The sequence below is a fragment of the Electrona antarctica genome, assembly GCF_951216825.1.
Source record: "Electrona antarctica genome assembly, chromosome: 15".
NCBI classification, from domain to species: Eukaryota; Metazoa; Chordata; class Actinopteri; order Myctophiformes; family Myctophidae; genus Electrona; species Electrona antarctica.
Window position 1 is genome coordinate 46,847,989 of NC_136796.1, and position 21,321 is coordinate 46,869,309.

The 21,321-nt window shown below is 43.6% G+C and overlaps 1 protein-coding gene and 2 long non-coding RNA genes across 3 annotated transcripts in view; 1 reads left to right on the top strand and 2 right to left on the bottom strand.

Moving 5' to 3' along the window:
- Nucleotides 1-14,496: 14,496 nt before the first annotated feature.
- LOC306938923 lies at nt 14,497-15,274 on the bottom strand. Its single transcript, XR_013791802.1, has 2 exons — nt 15,211-15,274; nt 14,497-15,072 (listed from the first exon to the last, which is right to left on the bottom strand). It is a non-coding gene; the product is annotated as an uncharacterized lncRNA (long non-coding RNA).
- A 24-nt stretch (nt 15,275-15,298) lies between these two features.
- Nucleotides 15,299-21,321, top strand: part of LOC306938919 — a 134,045-nt gene continuing 128,022 nt past the window's right edge. The window contains exon 1 of the long non-coding RNA XR_013791798.1: nt 15,299-15,338. This is a non-coding gene — a long non-coding RNA (uncharacterized lncRNA). The remainder of the gene's footprint in view (nt 15,339-21,321) is intronic.
- The window catches only part of LOC306938666 (NACHT, LRR and PYD domains-containing protein 3-like), a gene marked incomplete at its 5' end in the record, with an annotated part of 98,349 nt that continues 94,270 nt past the window's right edge, over nt 17,243-21,321 (bottom strand). The window contains one exon of the mRNA XM_079522933.1: nt 17,243-18,090. Coding sequence (XP_079379059.1) covers nt 17,537-18,090 — 554 coding nt within the window. The 3' untranslated portion in view covers nt 17,243-17,536. The remainder of the gene's footprint in view (nt 18,091-21,321) is intronic.

The window sequence follows — 21,321 nt, forward strand, 5'->3', positions numbered from 1 at the left end:
TCCCCCCTCTATTTATATACAGGTTTAATGTTTTTTTTAGTTCAATGTTTGTTTTAAAAACGGCATTGACAATGAAGGGAAAATGTACGTCATCTTGTCCCTAACACAAACATTAAATGCCATTAACAATAAAGATAATTTCATGTTTGCGTTGGCACCGTTTGTTTTACACCATCATTACATCGCCTGTCCTAATCAACATGAGTTAGACTTTAATATATTAGCGTCCCTCACTTCACACAGGTGTGATTTCTTCTTCATATATGTGTATATTTGTATGTCTTTAAATGTTTTGATCTGAAGCCATGCCACTTGGTTCTCTAACATCTATCCCAGACCTGTCCGAACCCTTCCCTTTTAAATGGTCACCTGCTGGTTTCGTTTATTTGGGAGTGACTATAACACCTGCTTATGATACACTGTTCAAGGCCAACTTCCCTCCTCTTTTAGATATTATAAAGGCAGATTTGGAACGTTGGGCCCCCTTACCCCTCTCTTGGCTAGGTAGGATAGCTCTTATAAAAATGAATATTCTCCCCAGAATACTTTATCCATTGCAAATGATTCCTGTATTGTTGACAAACAAGGTTATCAAGGTACTAGAAGGCTGGTTAAGTACTTTCATTTGGAGTGGGAGGAAGCCTCGGCTGAAATTTGCCAAGCTGCAAATGGATAGCGCAGATGGTGGTCTAGATCTGCCCAATATAAGGCATTACCAACTGGCCGCGCACCTCAGGGTGCTTACGAATTGGCTTAAATCGGATCCTTCCTCGATTTGGCTTGATATTGAATCTTCACAGTCCAAGTGCCCTCTTTGGAATCTATTATTCATAAAGGACCTTAAGTCTATTAGGAAATGTTGTTCTAACCCCATCACGCTATGTTCAGTCAAAGCCTGGAGGTCTGTGCGTACTATTGAAGGCCGTGCTAAATTGACATCTCCCCTTACTCCAGTGGTAGGCAACCCCGACTTTAGGCCGGGACACTCAGGTGTAGGCTTTAAGACCTGGCATGAGAAGGGCATTACCAAACTTGGAGACCTGTTTGATGGCCAGACCTTGATGTCTTTCACACAATTGCAGCAGCGTCATGGGTTGCTAAAATCTGAATTCTTTAGGTATTTACAAATTAGACATTTTATTACTGAGGACACTTCACTTGTAACCAATAGTTCCGCTTCACAGGTAGAACGAGCCCTCTCTTTGCAATTTTCCAAGAAACAAATTTCAATTTTCTGTGACGTATTGAATTCCTACTCATCTATATCCTCTCAGGTTACTAAGCAGTCCTGGGAAAAAGACCTGGACGTCTCTATTCATGATGAGGACTGGGCAGATATGTGGGCCTATGCAAAACAGATTTCAGTTTGTAACCGAACTAAATCCATCCAGTTCAGGATATTACATCGTATACATATAACTCCTGCTCTCAAGAATAAAATGGATGTCAGTGCGTCCCCATTTTGCTTTAAATGCAAGACAGAGATTGGTAATTATGTTCACTGTCTTTGGTCCTGTGTGAAGCTTCAGAACTATTGGTATGACATTGTATCAGAACTCTCTGTTATTTTTGGTGTCCCGATCGATTTAAACCCGTTGTGTCTTTTACTTGGTCTCCCGGATGATCATGTTATTGATGTCAAACATAAGAGGTTGTTCAACTTATTAACGTTTGCTGCTAGGAAAAATATTCTTTTGTTTTGGATCAAGGATGTTGCTCCATCAAAGAAATCATGGCATAACATTATAATGGACTGTATTCCTTGTGAATACATTACATGCATGTTGCATTCTAAATTGGACACTTTCTACAAAATTTGGGACCCTTATTTAGATCATATTGGACCAACATTGTCTGCCACAATACTTGGAGGTTTTCCGTGCCAGCCTTAGATATCTTATATGCCAGCATTCTTCCCTAGTGTGTGCTCTGCTTTGGGGTGGGGGCTGGTCTGCCCTTTGGGTATGGGGGGGTGGTCGCCCGGGCAGGGGTCTCGATGCATTGCATCGGGGCCGCTTCTTGGGGCGGTGGCCCTGCCGCCTGGAGGGGGGGGGCGGTCGCCGCCTTTGGGTGGAGTATGCATTGGTCTGCTCTTATTGTAATGTTTTGTGCCTATGATAACTGTATTGTCTGCCTTTTTAACATGTATTTATATGATGTATTTCCTGAATGGGAGTCTATCAAAACTCAAGAGTCATTGTGGTTCATTGTCCTTGCCATGTCTTTGTATGTTCAATCTTTTTATTTATAATGATGTTGTGCCTGAGCTGTTTTTTTGTTTTTCTTTTCTTTTGTTGTTTGTTATTATGTTCTTGTTGTGTAATGTCTGTTTGTTGTCTTTAAGTTTGTTAAAAACCAATAAATATACTTTATAAAAAAAAAAAAAATGTTTTGATGAATTGAAAATGGAGGACCCTATAGCTGATGTAAACAAGTCTTTACTGCTTTTTCTGGTTTTATCCTCATAGCAGTTTTTGTATTGACCTGTCTGTACCTTCCTTCGACTGTACCCATTCTGCAATCTGTTCATAACATTATCAATCAATCAATCAATCAATCAATCAATCAATCAATCAATCGTCACACAGTGGAGGACTGCACTGCAAAACAACGTGATCGGGACATCCCTAGTGGTAATACATCACATGCATATAGAAATAGTCACCAAGGATCAGATTAAAGGCAAGTATAGTAACTTAAAGGACCACTTCACCACTTTTCAACCTATCTTCATATACTAGTCCTCACTAATAATCATGATAAAATGGCTACCATTTTTTTCTACTCAGTCTGTGTCTCATAGGAGGACTGTGGGCAGTTCAGAAACCCGTCCACCAGTGACATCATCGATGGGGAATCCAAGCTATTAGAAACTGCAGGCTTTCTAGTCCTGAAAGGTTGCAATGCGAAAATGGAAGCCATCGTTCTCACGATAATACAATTTTTTGTAAAAAAATATTGTTAAAAAAAAATCTGGTGGACGGGTTTCTGAACTGCCCACAGTCCTCCTATGAGAAGCAGACTGAGTAGAAAAAAAATGGTGCCATTGTATCATGATTATTAGTGAGGACCAATTATATGAAGATGGGTTGAAAAGTGGTGAAGTGGTCCTTTAAGTACACTAAAGAACCTAACATCTGTCTAGCTATTCAGCATCCCCAAGACATCTGGTCCCTCAATAACAACTGGCCACCACTAGGCATTGTAGTAGGCTACTCTGTGCGGGCAGTACTAGTAAGACCTAGGGGTGGGACGATATGGGTACCTCACGATACCATATATATCGCGATATTAGGCCCTAATAACAATAATATCACGATATTCGATATATTGCGATATGTCTAGTGGCATAGAGTCAACAGACATTGCCGTGGAGTCGGACCAGACCGCCGGAGTCGCATCATCTCCCAGTGTGGATCATGTGGCTGTGGATACCGGGACCGGCGGGCACGATTCGGATGGAGCGTCCGTTGATGGTGATGGTGCTACGTCTGCAGGAGTGTCCGCCTCAGTCGTGAAGGAAAGACGGAGTCTACTTCAGGTATGTTTGTGGTCCTCACTTTTGGTTAAGGAAATGGTGTATTGTATTTGTGTTGTAACTTGTACTGTACACGTAACTGTAACAGTATAGGCGGGCAGCAAGGAACAGTGTTACATAGGCTAATTTCCCCAGCATGTTAATACATATTTTTTGGAAAATGTTTTTAATAAAGTAGAATGGAATAGAATATGTCAATATGCTATTTTGTAGATAGCCTACACTGCATATTGCTCTGTATTGGTTGTTTTCACAGTTGTATGCTAGACAGTAGCTAGATAATTGTTTATAGCTGCCAAATGTAATTCTGTCTGCTTGTTTTTGAGGGGCGCTCCTATATACAGGTTTGTTTTAAAAACGCCATTGACAATGAGGAGAAATGTATGTTTGTTTTGTCCCTAACAAACATTAAATCCCATTAACAATAAAGATAATGTAATGTTTGTTTTGACACAGTTTGTTTTACATCACCTAATCATAGCAACATGAGTTAGACTTTAATATATTAGCGCCCCTCACTTCACACGGGTGTGATTTTTAAGTGTAGTAAGTAAAGTATTCTATTCTTCTATTCAAGGCCAAACTTAATGGCTACAGGTACGACAAGCTGAAGAGAAGGGCTCCGGTGGATGCAGCCCAAGAAGACCTGGAACTGAAGAGGAGCATGCTGAAAGTCATGGAAAAAGCAGAAACACAGAACACACAGAATCTCAACCAAATCACCTCAAATGTTGCACAGCTCACATCCTCAATCAATAACGGTTTTAACCTTTTGACTCAAATGATGCAACCTCCTCAGCCACCATATTACACCCAACCCCAAAGTATGCACAACCCTCCGTCCCTACATCACCCATCTCACACTGTCTCATCTCCACAACCAAATACCACACCACAGCATCCTACCCAGCACAACCACAACCCTCCGTCCCTACATAACCCATCTCACACAGTCTGATCTCCACAAACAAATACCACACCACAGCATCCTACCCAGCACAACCACAACCCTCCGTCCCTACATAACCCATCACACACTGTCTCATCTCCACAACCAAATACCACACCACAGCATCCTACCCAGCACAACCACAACCCTCCGTCCCTACATAACCCATCTCACACTGTCTCATCTCCACAACCAAATACCACACCACAGCATCCTACCCAGCACAACCACAACCCTCCGTCCCTACATAACCCATCTCACACAGTCTCATCACAACATCCTGCTCCGTTATCCCACAACCCTGCATCCATACATATCCGATCACAAACCGTCTCACCTCCACAACCAAATGCCACACCACAGCACATCACCCAGTTATCCTACAGACAAGCTTTGTTTGAAGATAACACAAAATCTGCTTAACCCATTTAGATTCTACAAATATCTTCTAAATCCTGACAGTTTTCTGAAAAACCTATGTTTCTATGTGAGTGGTGCTCAACCTTTTTCATGTCAAGGACCCCCAGAATTATCTGTATTTGGCCGTGGACTCCCATCTGAAATTATGTAGTTCCAGGCACAGAAGCAAAGATATGAGACGTTTGTTGTGAAATAATATATATTCAAAGATTTGGCCGATTTAAAAGAAATAGCAGATCTACAAGCTCAGTAGCTAAAGTATATACATAATGCTTAAAACACCAAAGGTTCCCATCCAGAATGGGTTAATTTCTCTCCTCATGCATAGAAGGAATTTGCTCCCCAAGTTGGCAGAGGGAATGTAGAGCCCAGGATTACATTATAGACAATTGACACTGGGTGAAAAAACGGGTTACAAAATTGTTTGATAAAAATTGTTCGAACATGTAAAGTCAATAGCACTTTAGGCCAGTGAGGATTGTTTTTTCTGTTTGTTTATTGAATTATTTATTTTATATTGCGCTAATGCACTTTTTTTTTGGACCATGTTCGAAATAAAGCTTTATTCATTCTTCCAGCCTAATGTTTAATTTAAGCTTGGCATATTAAGCTTCTGGATTGATATTAAAACAAAATGTAATGTATAGTGTATACAATACATATACAGTAACATATACATACAGTAACATCTGTCATGTCATGATGAAAATAAATGCACAAAAAGTTTTAATTAAAAAAAACGTATACATTTCAAGACCACACATCTACAAGAATCTGCTCAAACATTTGGCCTTTTTTTAAAGAAACGTTCTTGCTTATTTTTGATGCAGTAATAGTTTTTCTTATCTTAACACAAAATGTTGAATGACTTTTCATGTCTGTTAGAACTACTGATTCAACAAATGCCTTCCATCAGTGGTTCTCAAACTTTTATCGGGTCTAGGACACCTCAAAATGACGATGTATTCCCCCCCCCCCCAACTGAAAATGTTTGGTGCCAGGGACCCCACCAGAAGACATTTGCATAAAACAAATTTGAAATATTTCAAACCCATTCAAGATTTCCCCCAACCTGGAGGACCAGGTGCTGCTTTTCGTCTGGCCTCTCCCCTGAGACCTGCCCGGCTTGGTTGAACCTGCCGGGGGTATGAACCCCCTCCGGTATAGCCCTCAGAGTCACGGAGACACACAAGCCTTCCCACCACGACAAGGTAGCAACACAAGGGAAGGACTAACTAAACATAATAACATAAATAAATATAAGCAGGCATTAGAAAACAATCAAGGAGCAAACGGTGCAATATAAATGGACATATAGGCCTACAAATATGCATGTTCAAATTAATAATTTATAGACAGTAAAATGATGAGTAAAAGACAATATATGGGTAATGTTATGTTATCCATATCTGGGCTTTTGAACCCCCCCAGATGTTCAGTTGCTCCATTCAGTATTTAGATGTTTGACTCGTTTTATCAGACACACGCGCACACGCGCACACACACACACACACACACACACACACACACACACACACACACACACACCCTTCCAATACAAATCCATTGTAACTCCAAACTTTTGTATTACATTTTTTTAAGATTTGTTTTGGGCTTTTCTGCCGCCGCCCCTCAAAAATCACACCCGTGTGAAGTGAGGGGTATTATCATCATCCGTCGTCTCATTCCGGCCAATCACAATTTGCGTCCTCACTTTTCCCTCCCCGCTTTTCTGCCCTCACTTTTAGCTTCAAATTTCAATATGTATGGACTCAGCCAATCAATGCATCGCTGTGGGGTGATCAGCCAATCACAACAAGCCAATATTTGTGTTCACACAAACCCGGAAAGCTGGCCACCGCGCCTCAAAAATAAATAATATTTTTTTGTATTTTTGAGGAGCTCCTATATTCAGCTATTAGTGTAGATTTTCGTCTTACACAAACATTAAATTCCCATTGACAATGAATGGAGAATTTACGTCATTATGTGTCTGAGCAAATCGGCAAATGTTGTCCTACACAAAGATTAAATTCCCATTGACAAAGGAGAGTTTAAGTCATTATGTGTCTGAGCAAATGGTTACGTCATGATGATGTACAATGAGAAGAGCGTCCCTCACATTTTGGACTGAGGTCGATAAAAAAATGTCTCTGTTCCCCCCTCCTGCTCCCATCTGGGAACTCTCAGGCAGACTTGATGCAAACGGCCTGGCCAATCAGTGGCAGCTAGAGGCGGGATCAAGGCATACACAGTGCTGCCTTGATCCCGCCTCTAGCTGCCGCTGATTGGCCAGGCCGTTTTGTGGCCAGGCATCAAGTCTGCCTGAGAGTTCCCAGATGGGAGCAGGAGGGGGGAACCCAATGTACTCTCTGCTGCCCCATCTGGCGGAGTCAGGTTACCACGGACCCCCATCTCAAAATATGTAGTTCCAGGGACCCCCCAGAAGCCAATATTTTAATTACAAATGTTCGCTCTGAAATATATATTCAAAGATTTGTGCCACATTTTCACGATTTTTCAAAAATAGCAGACGCTCGTACCGCGCCACTCGGTGGCGTGCTATGAGCTTGTAGATCTGCTATTTTTGAGTGGTGCAAACCACTCCAACAACCAGCTTTGTCTGTACCCGTGTACCCGTGTATGTACCTGTGTACCTGTACGTGGCCCCACGCACAGGTGAGCATGGTTGCTATGGTTAGTGTGTGACGTCACTGCAGCACTCAGTTCACACGGGTGTGATTTTTTAATAGCTAAAGTATAACAGAATGCTTAAAACACCGAATGGGGTTCCCACCCAAAATGGGTTAACACGGGTATGTTTTTTTCTTTTTACACCTCACGTCGTCATTAGTGCCCTAAACAAACTGCCTTATGACGTCATTTCAAAAGCCATACATAGTCTATAGTAGCCAGAATGTGAACCCGGACATGTTGAGTACACCAACGTTTATGTTAGAAATGTTTACTATGGGCCCCAGCATGTAGAAACTGATAGTCTAGTAGCCAGAATGTGAACCCGGACATGTTGAGTACACCAACGTTTTATGTTACAAATGTTTAGTATGGGCCCCAGCATGTAGAAACTGATAGTCTAGTAGCCAGAATGTGAACCCGGACATGTTGAGTACACCAACGTTTTATGTTACAAATGTTTAGTATGAGCCCCAGCATGTAGAAACTGCCAGATGCTAACTTGCATATGTTGAGCAATTTTCCTCATCGGCATAATTAGCTTTAATGACTATCATTAAACATGGACACTATTTCAGATGATATAGTCCGAGACTTTAGTCATATTTTTGCGGTAATCAGTCTTAGAAGCACCACATTTGGCACAGATGTAGCCCAGGGCATGCTCTAATGATTTAGCTAGGGTGGGGGCCAGTGTGTCAGTGTAAAAACCAGATAAATGAATGTCCACTGACTGCATTGAGTCTTCTGCTCACTTTGAATTAACTAATTGCTACTTCTAGTCTCTCGAGACAGACTGTTGACTAACGTCACATTCACAGGAAAAGAGGGAGCTGTTTTTCCTTTATTTTTTGACAAGGGGTTCTCAGATTGCTTCTTGTCTGAATGGGATCGAGGAATGTCACAACAAATGTGTAGGTCTGTCGCCCTCTGCTGGACAAACATCGGACATGACATTAAAATAATAAACATCCACGGTTGAGAGAGACAGACACAACATTTGTCACACCATAAACACAACATTTACCACCACCTCCAATCCCAGGTATATCATTTTAGATATATAATTTTACCCAATATAATACATTCCATAAAAGCAATTTGAGGTACCGTAAAATGTGGAACGCCCTACCAACAGTCATTAAGACATGCGAATCCCTTGACTCCTTCAAAACCGCTCTCAAAGGGCACCTACGGATGGCTGCAATTCGAAACTGGCCCCGTAAAATCTTTCATTGCTTACAGGAATGAAAGAATTCCATTAGTTTATGCCAGGTGAGTCCAGTGCAACGCGCCTCAGAAATCAACGGGAAGTGTTGGAGAAATAGAATCAATATCCGGTCAGTGCGTTCAGTGTCTGTTTCTCGCTTCAAATGTTTTCAGAAACATTCTTGAGAGAAATGTTTAGCTGTAAATTACATTGTTTGTTTATACATTAAATAATAACGTGTGTTCCGATTGGATCCAACGTAGTTCTTATTGTGGACATGTTGTCACACTATGAATATTAATACACAGGAACAACGACAGACTGTCAACAAATAGCGGTGTACGATTATGAAATTATGACCGATATCCGATTATTTGCAGAGTCATATCTGCCGATACCGATTGTGACCGATTCCGGTATCATACAGAGGACCACAATGGAAACAAGCCTATAGGCCCTATAGGTGCTTGGCCCAAAGCCTGTTAATAAAGTATTAAAGCAATCAATAAATAGCCTAGATACTCTTTTCCAAGTGTCTGTTTTCACAACTGAATGAGATGAGTACACAAATGAAATGTAGAAAAATGTAAAGTTTATTTTTTACTTAAGATTTGACATCATATTTGATGTGGCTTTTGTTCTAGACTAGAGGTACTAGACACTTTTGATTTATATTGAACTCATTGATGAAACGAAAATAAACATAACGAGGCCATTTTACATGTAAATGGCCCTCCTCCTCATTGACCAGGCCTTTAGTCAACCATTTCTCATGATTCTGAAATCATTGCAAACATTTGTTGTACACGTTTGTTTGTTACTAGACACCTTTACAAACACATTGAAATCATTGCAAGCATTTGTTTTAGTCAACTTTCTTGTACCGCGCAAAATGGGTTAACACGGGTATGTTTTTTTCTTTTTACATCTCACGTCGTCATTAGTGCCCTAAACAAATTGCCTTATGACGTCATTTCAAAAGCCATACATAGTCTATAGTAGCCAGAATGTGAACCCGGACATGTTGAGTACACCAACGTTTATGTTAGAAATGTTTACTATGGGCCCCAGCATGTAGAAACTGATAGTCTAGTAGCCAGAATGTGAACCCGGACATGTTGAGTACACCAACGTTTATGTTAGAAATGTTTAGTATGGGCCCCAGCATGTAGAAACTGATAGTCTAGTAGCCAGAATGTGAACCCGGACATGTTGAGTACACCAATGTTTTATGTTACAAATGTTTAGTATGGGCCCCAGCATGTAGAAACTGATAGTCTAGTAGCCAGAATGTGAACCCGGACATGTTGAGTACACCAACGTTTTATGTTACAAATGTTTAGTATGGGCCCCAGCATGTAGAAACTGATAGTCTAGTAGCCAGAATGTGAACCCGGACATGTTGAGTACACCAACGTTTTATGTTACAAATGTTTAGTATGAGCCCCAGCATGTAGAAACTGCCAGATGCTAACTTGCATATGTTGAGCAATTTTCCTCATCGGCATAATTAGCTTTAATGACTATCATTAAACATGGACACTATTTCAGATGATATAGTCCGAGACTTTAGTCATATTTTTGCGGTAATCAGTCTTAGAAGCACCACATTTGGCACAGATGTAGCCCAGGGCATGCTCTAATGATTTAGTTAGGGTGGGGGCCAGTGTGTCAGTGTAAAAACCAGATAAATGAATGTCCACTGACTGCATTGAGTCTTCTGCTCACTTTGAATTAACTAATTGCTACTTCTAGTCTCTCGAGACAGACTGTTGACTAACGTCACATTCACAGGAAAAGAGGGAGCTGTCTTTCCTTTATTTTTTGACAAGGGGTTCTCAGATTGCTTCTTGTCTGAATGGGATCGAGGAATGTCACAACAAATGTGTAGGTCTGTCGCCCTCTGCTGGACAAACATCGGACATAACATTAAAATAATAAACATCCACGGTTGAGAGAGACAGACACATTTGTCACACCATAAACACAACATTTACCACCACCTCCAATCCCAGGTATATCATTTTAGATATATAATTTTACCCAATATAATACATTCCATAAAAGCAATTTGAGGTACCGTAAAATGTGGAACGCCCTACCAACAGTCATTAAGACATGCGAATCCCTTGACTCCTTCAAAACCGCTCTCAAAGGGCACCTACGGATGGCTGCAATTCGAAACTGGCCCCCGTAAAATCTGAATCCCCTAGGCTAAAACGAACGCAAGAGAACGTTTGAGAAGAAAGAAGGAAATGAAAATAGCAGATCTACAAGCCACTCAGTAGGTGACGTTCCCGCATAACTTCTGGGTATGATGATGATGTCATTCGCATACCCTCTATTCTGGGGGGAACCTTCAGCCAAAAATAGCAGATCTGCAAGCTGTAGGACGACTATGTTTGGCAACATTTGGTGTAGACAGAAAAGAAGTGGTCCAAGTACAGAGACAACTCAGGTCCAGTTTAGTAAGTCTAGAGGGTTTAAGAGGATAAATAACAATCTGTATTATAGTGTGTATATGAATAAATTTTAACAAACTGTATTCTACTATATGTTTATATGTATATGAATGTATTTTAACAAGCTGTATTCTATGTTTATATATATGAGCTGTTTGAACTGATTTTGAAGGATGTGTCATTGATTGATTCCATCAATTGGTTCAATAATGGACATGTCTTTTAGTTTACAAATAAGGAACAAAGTGTGTCTCCTATCAGTTCAATAACGGACATGTCTTTTAGTTTACAAATAACAAAGTGTGTCTTATTGTTGTTTCCAAACAAGGGACGATTCCTTATTCCTTATTCAGTTGGCGACCCAATATATGGCTATTTACGTACACAATAAATTACCAGAATGATCCAAAAGTACAAATGAAACAAAGTATTTCATTGCTTACGGTAATGAAAGTAGTCCATTAGGCCATTGGTTCCCAACCTTTTTATACTGAAGTACCACCTCAGAAAATATTTGTCTCTCCAAGTCCCACCATAATAACTGATGTTAGATGTTAGGGTAATTAATGGGAATTGACCCATGAGTAAAAACTAAATGAAGGTGGATTTCATTGCTTACAGGAATGAAAGAATTCCATTAGTTTATGCCAGGTGAGTCCAGTGCAACGCGCCTCAGAAATCAACGGGAAGTGTTGGAGAAATAGAATCAATATCCGGTCAGTGCGTTCAATGTCTGTTTCTCGCTTCAAATGTATTCAGAAACATTCTTGAGAGAAATGTTTAGCTGTAAATGACATTGTTTGTTTATACATGAAATAATAACGTGTGTTCCGATTGGATCCAAGCCCTTTTGTGACATATATTCATATTTTTAAATCATCATTTTAATGCCTAAAGAAAAATCCGCGATTTACACACTATATCTCATTCTGACGGGGCAAGACTATAGTATTGGGACAATCAGACCTGATGGTGGCGGTAACGTCACCATTGTGCCGATTCTGACCAAAAGGAGCGAGTGAACGATGACCACATCCGGTTAGGATCAAAATATCCGGCAGTAGCTTTGCTAGTGTGCCACAATGAAAGATGTCCGGAATGCTAAGCTATCATCGTCTTTTTCATAACTAAGTCAAATTAAGCTCTAATCAAGCCCAAAACATCGCATTTTACGCAGCGATGCATGCGCAATCATGCGCGTGCGTGATCGACCATGCACGCGCGGATTTCGGCCGGTTTTAGGAACATTACATCGGACGTTAGCCAAATTAGCCAAAAAATGCTAAATTTTGCTACATTAAGGTCCCGATTAGGCTCCCGATTGACAGGCCGTCAATTCCGTCAACGGTAGGTCTGGATTTATTGATTAAATCCGTCAATTCCGTCAACGGGAGTCTAAGGGTTAATGGGAATTGACCCATGAGTAAAAACTAAATGAAGGTGGATTTCATTGCTTACAGGAATGAAAGAATTCCATTAGTTTATGCCAGGTGAGTCCAGTGCAACGCGCCTAAGAAATCAACGGGAAGTGTTGGAGAAATAGAATCAATATCCGGTCAGTGCGTTCAGTGTCTGTTTCTCGCTTCAAATGTATTCAGAAACATTCTTGAGAGAAATGTTTAGCTGTAAATGACATTGTTTGTTTATACATGAAATAATAACATGTGTTCCGATTGGATCCAACGTAGTTCTTATTGTGGACATGTTGTCACACTATGAATATTAATACACAGGAACAACGACAGACTGTCAACAAATAGCGGTGCACGATAATGAAATTATGACCGATATCCGATTATTTGCAGAGTCATATCTGCCGATACCGATTGTGACCGATTCCGATATCATACAGAGGACCACAATGGAAACAAGCCTATAGGCCCTATAGGTGCTTGGCCCAAAGCCTGTTAATAAAGTATTAAAGCAATCAATAAATAGCCTAGATACTCTTTTCCAAGTGTCTGTTTTCACAACTGAATTTTATTTAGCGAATGCAAAGTCCTTTAGCCAAGCGGTTGCCTCCTGGTCTGCTGTATGGAGGGTGATTAATCCTCCTTCCAGTCTTTGGAGAGGGCAAACTTCTATGATGTGCTTCATAGTTTGCTCCTCACCACACGCACACAGTGGGCTTGGGCTACTGCCCCACTTGTGAAGGCTGGCCAAGCAGGGGCCATGTCCAGTCCTGAACCTATTCAACGTAGACCACTGTCTCCTTGGGAGGGTGGTGCCAGGGACCTGTTGGTTGGGATCTGACACCAGGTGTTTGTTTGGGACCTCATTGGACTCCCATTCCCTTTTCCAAGCTGATTGGATGGTGAAGTCAGCTGATGGGGGGGTTCTTCCAAATCGGTCGTCTAGATGGGAGTCGAGCAGTGGGTGGGTTAAATATGTCTGCATGGATTGGTAGGTGGGGAGAGTCTTTGACCTTTTGAAGCATCCTTTGAGAGACTGCTGCTCACAACTGAATGACTGAATGAGATGAGTACACAAATTAAATGTAGAAAAATGTAAAGTTTATTTTTACTTAAGATTTTACATCATATTTGATGTAAAACTAGAGGTACTAGACACTTCTCATTTATATTGAACTCATTGATGTTTTTTTACATTTTTCATTTAAAACCGATTAAATAATCTGTATTATTTTGAGACTGTTCCGATACCAATATGGCATTTTTATGGCCGATATGGCCGATTCCGATTTATGCTACCGATTAATCGTGCATCCCTATCAACAATCAATTTATTAAACAATTATGACTTCTACACATGATCATACAATAACATGTGAATAATGAGAATATCAAATGAATGAATGCATGAATGAATGAAATATTTATTTTCGTGTCATACCACTTTGGCCCATCCCATATGGGATTATATGACACATTTCACAAAGTACATTGAATACAACTGACAGTCCTTCCTGTTCATACATATTTGTACATTATTCGAACAAAAAAAGAAAACAAAACGAAAATAAACATAACGAGGCCATTTTACATGTAAATGGCCCTCCTCCTCATTGACCAGGCCTTTAGTCAACCATTTCTCATGATTCTGAAATCATTGCAAACATTTGTTGTACACGTTTGTTTGTTACTAGACACCTTTACAACACATTGAAATCGTTGCAAGCATTTGTTTTAGTCAACTTTCTTGTACCGCGCTCTGACTTATGGTGCGTCACCGGCTTAAATCAACATCATAAAAAGTAGAGAAACAAATTCAAGCAGGTTTATTTCTCTATTTCATCAGGACAAACGTTTGGGCTAACAGCCTTCTTCAGTGTGAGGAGTTGTGGGAGTCAAGTCTCTTTTGAAGGAGTGGTGACGTTGTGCAGGTGCACACCATCACTAATCATCACCTCACAGTCACACCCAAGGTGTGATTACAGACTGGATAGATAAAAGCTATCAGTATCTATTAACAATGTCAATACATTTGCCCAATATATAGAAATATCAAATATACAAATATACAAATATTATAAAAAGATTTAACACTAATGAAAGTGGCTGAGGACATCGGGCATTACTGCCGTTCATAAATCAGTTACAGTCATTAGAGGAAAACGATTACTGTTTGTTTGGGACCTCCTTGGACTCCCATTCCTTTGTCCAAGCTGATTGGACGGTGAAGTCAGCTGGTAGAGGGTTCGTCTAGATGGAAGTGGAGCAGTGGGGGGGTGTAGATGTCTGCATGGTAGATGACTGAAGACAGGGACTGTGTTCCTCCACCTCACAGCTGCCTTTGATACCGTCTGGCACAAACACCTCACAGTGAAACTCACAAAGACCTCACAGGGAAACTCACAAAGACCTCACAGGGAAACTCACAAAGACCTCACAGGGAAACTCACAAAGACCTCACAGTGGAACTCACAAAGACCTCACAGGGAAACTCACAAAGACCTCACAGGGAAACTCACAAAGACCTCACAGTGAAACTCACAAAGACCTCACAGTGAAACTCACAAAGACCTCACAGTGAAACTCACAAAGGACGCTCCCTGCTTGTACAACGGCAATAATTCAAACTCTGCCGACCAACAGGAGGTTCAGAGTTCACCTAGGTCAGAACACAGGCACACGGAGAACACAGAGAAATGGAGTCCCGCAGGGCTCAGTTCTAGAGCTCCAACCCTGTTCAACCTCTACACAAAACAACCTACCATCCACCAACTCCTGCAAATGTATCTATGCAGATTACATCTGTCTGGCATTCCAAACCACCAGACCTTGACCGACTGGAACAGGTGCTCTCTGAAGACCTTTACAAAACTGGACCAGTTCTGCAAAACCTGGCGCCTAAAACCAAGCCCAACAAAAAAAGTTTCCAGCGTATTCCATCTCCACAATGCTAAAGCTGCCAGAGAACTGAACATCCATCTGAGTGGACTCAAGCTAAAGCTGCCTCTAATCCAACCCACCTCGTTGTGACCCTCGACAGAACCCTGTCCTTCAAAGAACAACTAAAAGGGAACGACAGCGAAGGTGAAGTCCAGAAACAACCCACTCTGCTGCCGATGAGCTTTGCTGCAGCCTCCACACTGAGCTCTGCTGCAGCCTCCACACTGAGCTCTGCTGCAGCCTCCACACTGAGCTCTGCTGCAGCCTCCACACTGAGCTCTGCTGCAGCCTCCACACTGAGCTCTGCTGCAGCCTCCACACTGAGCTCTTCTGCAGCCTCCACACTGAGCTCTGCTGCAGCCTCCACACTGAGCTCTGCTGCAGCCTCCACACTGAGCTCTGCTGCAGCCTCCACACTGAGATCTGCTGCAGCCTCCACACTGAGCTCTGCTGCAGCCTCCACACTGAGCTCTGCTGCAGCCTCCACACTGAGCTCTACTGCAGCCTCCACACTGAGCTCTGCTGCAGCCTCCATACTGAGCTCTGCTGCAGCCTCCACACTGAGCTCTGCTGCAGCCTCCATACTGAGCTCTGCTGCAGCCTCCATACTGAGCTCTGCTGCAGCCTCCACACTGAGCTCTACTGCAGCCTCCACACTGAGCTCTGCTGCAGCCTCCATACTGAGCTCTGCTGCAGCCTCCACACTGAGCTCTGCTGCAGCCTCCATACTGAGCTCTGCTGCAGCCTCCATACTGAGCTCTGCTGCAGCCTCCACACTGAGCTCTGCTGCAGCCTCCACACTGAGCTCTGCTGCAGCCTCCACATTGAGCACCAGCAGTTACTCAGAGGATGCTTCAGAAAGTCAAAGACTCTCCCCGTCTACCAGGTCAAAGACTCTCCCATATACCAGGTCAAAGGTCAGTGACTCTCCCAGTCTACCAGGTCAAAGGTCAAAGACTCTCCCATAGTCTTTGGAATGAAGCTTCATTTAGTTTTAGTCATATTTTAGTCATCTGAAAAGTTTTAGTGTTAGTCTAGTTTTAGTCGACTAAATATAAGATGTTAGTTGACAAAATATACAGTTAATTTAGTTGACTAAAATGTATTTTGGTGGGCCTTGGTGGCGTCGTAATGGCTGAGTTTACATGCTGAAAATAGCAGATCTACAAGCTCACAACGTGTCGCAATGCGACGCGTTGTGGGCTCTGAAAATAGCAGATCTACAAGCTCACAACGTGTCGCAATGCGACGCGTTGTGGGCTTGTAGATCTGCTATTTTCAGCAACCAAGCATAACATGACTTGTCTTTTAGTTCTACTGGATCTCTTCTCCACCTTAACATTTTAGTCTAGTTTGTATTTGTTGATGAAATTGTCAGTATATTTAGTCTTAGTTTTAGTCATCAAAGCTTAGTTTTTATTTTGTTATTTAGTCTTCCTCAGTGAAAAAAGGTAGTCGGCGAACATTTTCCGTCAGTTTTAGTCGACGAAATCAACACTAAATGGTTCTCAAAGTGTGGTCCAGGGTCCTCCAGGGGTCCTTGAGGGGGTTCCAGGGGGTCCTAGAAGCTAAATGATCAAATATTAACCATATATTACCTTGCTATTTGAAAATAGCAGATCTACAAGCTCACAATGCATTGGGTCAAAGGTCAAATACATGGGGGGAGTTGACATGACAACGTCCAGGAGCTGTAATGTGTGATGTCACTAGTGATGCTTATTACATCATCACGTTGATGTCACCGTGATGTCATGAGTCACTCATGCCCAAATATGGAGTCCATGATGTCAGACTCGGCTATAGTGTCAAAGTACCCCGTGGCGACGGTGGTAACCATGACAACCTGCAATCACTCAAACATGTTGAGTAACCATGGCGACCTGATGATGTCACCCTCACATAGAGCCTCTATCTCTGCTCACACAGACACACTGAGGAGGAGGAGGAGTCCCAGTATAACCTGAACCCGGCATAGAGAGATTGAGTGGGCGTGGTCTGGAAGGTGTACAGGTGTCTCAGTGACTCAGAGCACACTGTGTAGAAGGACAGAGTCCCAGCGGGACGGTCCACATACACTGATACTCTGTTGGAGCCTTCAGAGGCTCTGACAGGGAGGACAGTCTGCTGTCCGTTGTGTCTGACAGAGTAACTGGTACCATTAAGACCATCACAGTCCAGACTCCAGGACTTGTCATTCCATCCAAGCCCACAGTCAACACCACTTCCTTTCCTGCTGATTGTTCCGTCAGCCACTCCTATATTAACATCTCCACTGCACTCTACCTCCCAGGAACAACGTCCAGTCACACTCTGTGTACTCAGAACCTGATACCAGCCACTAAACCTGTCGGGGTGATCAGGAGGATCCTGACCCCCTGACCTCCATGTGACCTTCCTGTTGTCCTCAGACAGAGAGAGGGCTCTGTGTGCTGTGTTTGTGTCCAGTGTGAGACGCTGGAAATCTGATGAGAAAACAACACAAGGAACATTAAATACATCATTCACTGACTGACACACACGCACAAATGCACATGCACGGTCGCACCCATGCGCACACACACATGCACGGTCGCACACACACACACGCGCGGTCGCACACATACACGCGCACGGTGACACACACACACACACCCGCGCGCAGTCACACACACACACACGCACAGTCACACACATACACACATGCACGGTCACACACACATGCGCGGTCACACACACACACGCGCGCGCGGTCACACACACGCGCGGTCACACACGCACGCGGTCACACACGCACGCGGTCACACACACACACGCGCGCGGTCACACATGCGCAGTCACACACACACGCGCGGTCTCACACACACACACGCGCAGACACACACACACGCGCGCAGTCACACACACACGCGCGCAGTCACACACACACGCGTGCAGTTACACACACGCGCGCAGTCACACACACACACGCGCACAGTCACACACACACACACACATGCACGGTCACACACACTTGCACGGTCACACACACACACACACATGCGCGGTCACAAAACACACACGCGTGCAGTTACACACACACACACGCGCGCAGTCACACACACACGCGCACAGTCACACACACACACACATGCACGGTCACACACACATGCACGGTCACACACACATGCACGGTCACACACACACACACACACACACACATGCGCGGTCACACACACGCGCACACAGTCGCGGTCACACACACATGCGCGGTCACACACACACTCACAGTCACACACACACATACACGCACGGTCAAGGTCACACTCACACGCGGTCACACACACAGTCGCGGTCACACACACAAATACACGCACGGTCACACACACACGCGCGTGGTCACACACACACACACGCGCGGTCACACACACGCGCAGTCACACACACACACACGGACACACACACACGCGCGCGCGTGGACACACACACACACAAGCGCGGACACACACACACGCGTGCGCGCGTGGACACACACACACAATTGCGGACACACACATGCGCGGACACACACACACACACATACATGCACGGTCACACACACATGCGCGGTCACACACACAAGCGCGGACACACACACACACACATGCGCGGACACACACACACACACACACATACATGCGCGGACACACGCGCGCGCGTGGTCACACGCGTGCGTGGTCACACGCGCATTCACACACACACACGCACGCAGTCACACTCGGTCACACACACCCGCGCGCAGTTACACACACACATGTGCGCAGTCACACACACACACAAGTGCGCAGTCACATACACACATACACACGCACAGTCACACACACGCGCGCGTGGTCACACGCGCATTCACACACACACACGCACGCAGTCACACTCGGTCACACACACCCGCGCGCAGTTACACACACACATGTGCGCAGTCACACACACACACACAAGTGCGCAGTCACATACACATACACACGCGCAGTCACACACACGCGCTGTCACACACACGCGCTGTCACACGCACGCGCAGTCACACACACACATGCGCGGTCACACACACACATGCGCGGACAAACACACACATGCGCGGACACACACACACACACACATGCGCGGACACACACACACACAGACATGCGCGGACACACACACGCGCACGTGTGGACACACACACACACAAGCGCGGACACACACACACACACACACACAAGCGCGGACACACACACACACACACACACACACACACACACACACACACACACACACACACACACACACACACACACACACACACACACACACAGTTGGGTGAAGGGTTAGAGTCCAACCACCAGGGGGCAGAATGTCTAAAAGTCTCCACACAGTGTGATTTTATTTGAACTGGAGACCCCCCAAAATAATCATTTGAACTGCATGGGGACCAGTGTTGTTTTCATCGACTAAAACTATGACAAAAAAATGTTTGTCGACTGCCTTTTTCCACTGATGAAAACTAAATGGAAACAAAATGAAAACTAAGCTATGATGACTAAAACTAAGACTAAATATACTGACAATTTGATCAACAAATAAAAACTAGACTAAAATGTTAGGAAGGGACTAGTGGACAAGAGATCCAGTAGAAGTAATTTTACACTTGGTTGCATGCTGAAAATAGCAGATCTACAAGCTCACAAGCTTGTGAGCTTGTAGATCTGCTAGTTTTAGCAAGTGTAAAAACAGTCATTACGACGGCATCAAGGCCCGCCAAAATACATTTTAGTCGACTAAATCAACTGTAGATTTAATATCCTATGATATTAGTCGACTAAAACTATACTAACACTAAGACATTCCAGGTGACTAAAATGTGACTAAAACTAAATGCAACTATTCAAGAGACTATGACTAAAACTAAAATCTAAATTTGCTGCCAAAAACAACACTGCTGGGGACCCCCCAAAATAATCATATTTTAACTGGGGGGACCCCAAAATTATAATAAATGAAGTGGGGACCCCCCAAAATTATAATACATGAAGTGGGGACCCCCCAAAATTATAATAAATGAAGTGGGGACGCCCCAAAATTATAATAAATGAAGTGGGGACCCCCCAAAATTATAATAAATGAAGTGGGGACCCCCCACACTGACAAGCACATGGAATTGTAGGCGTTACATTTAGTTTGAGGCATTGTGAGCTTGTAGATCTGCTATTTTCACAATATTTTCCACTTTCTTACACCTTATTTGACATTTTTGGCCAATTTGGCCACAACCATCTGGGGATCCCCACAACCATCTGGGGATCCCCACAACCATCTGGGGACCTCCACAATCATCTGGGGACCCCCCACAACCATCTGGGGACCCCCACAATCATCTGGGGACCCCCACAACCATCTGGGGACCTCCACAATCATCTGGGGACCCCCCACAATCATCTGGGGACCCCCCACAACCATCTGGGGACCCCCACAATCATCTTGGGACCCCCCACAATCATCTGGGGACCTCCACAATCATCTGGGGACCCCCCACAACCATCTGTGGACCTCCACAATCATCTGGGGACCCCCCACAATCATCTGGGGACCCCCCACAACCATCTGGGGACCCCCACAATCATCTGGGGACCCCTACAACCATCTGGGGACCCCCAGGGGGTTCATGGGGGGAGGAGGTGCCTAGTTCATGTATGCAGTGATAGGTCAGGCTAGAGGGGGTTAAA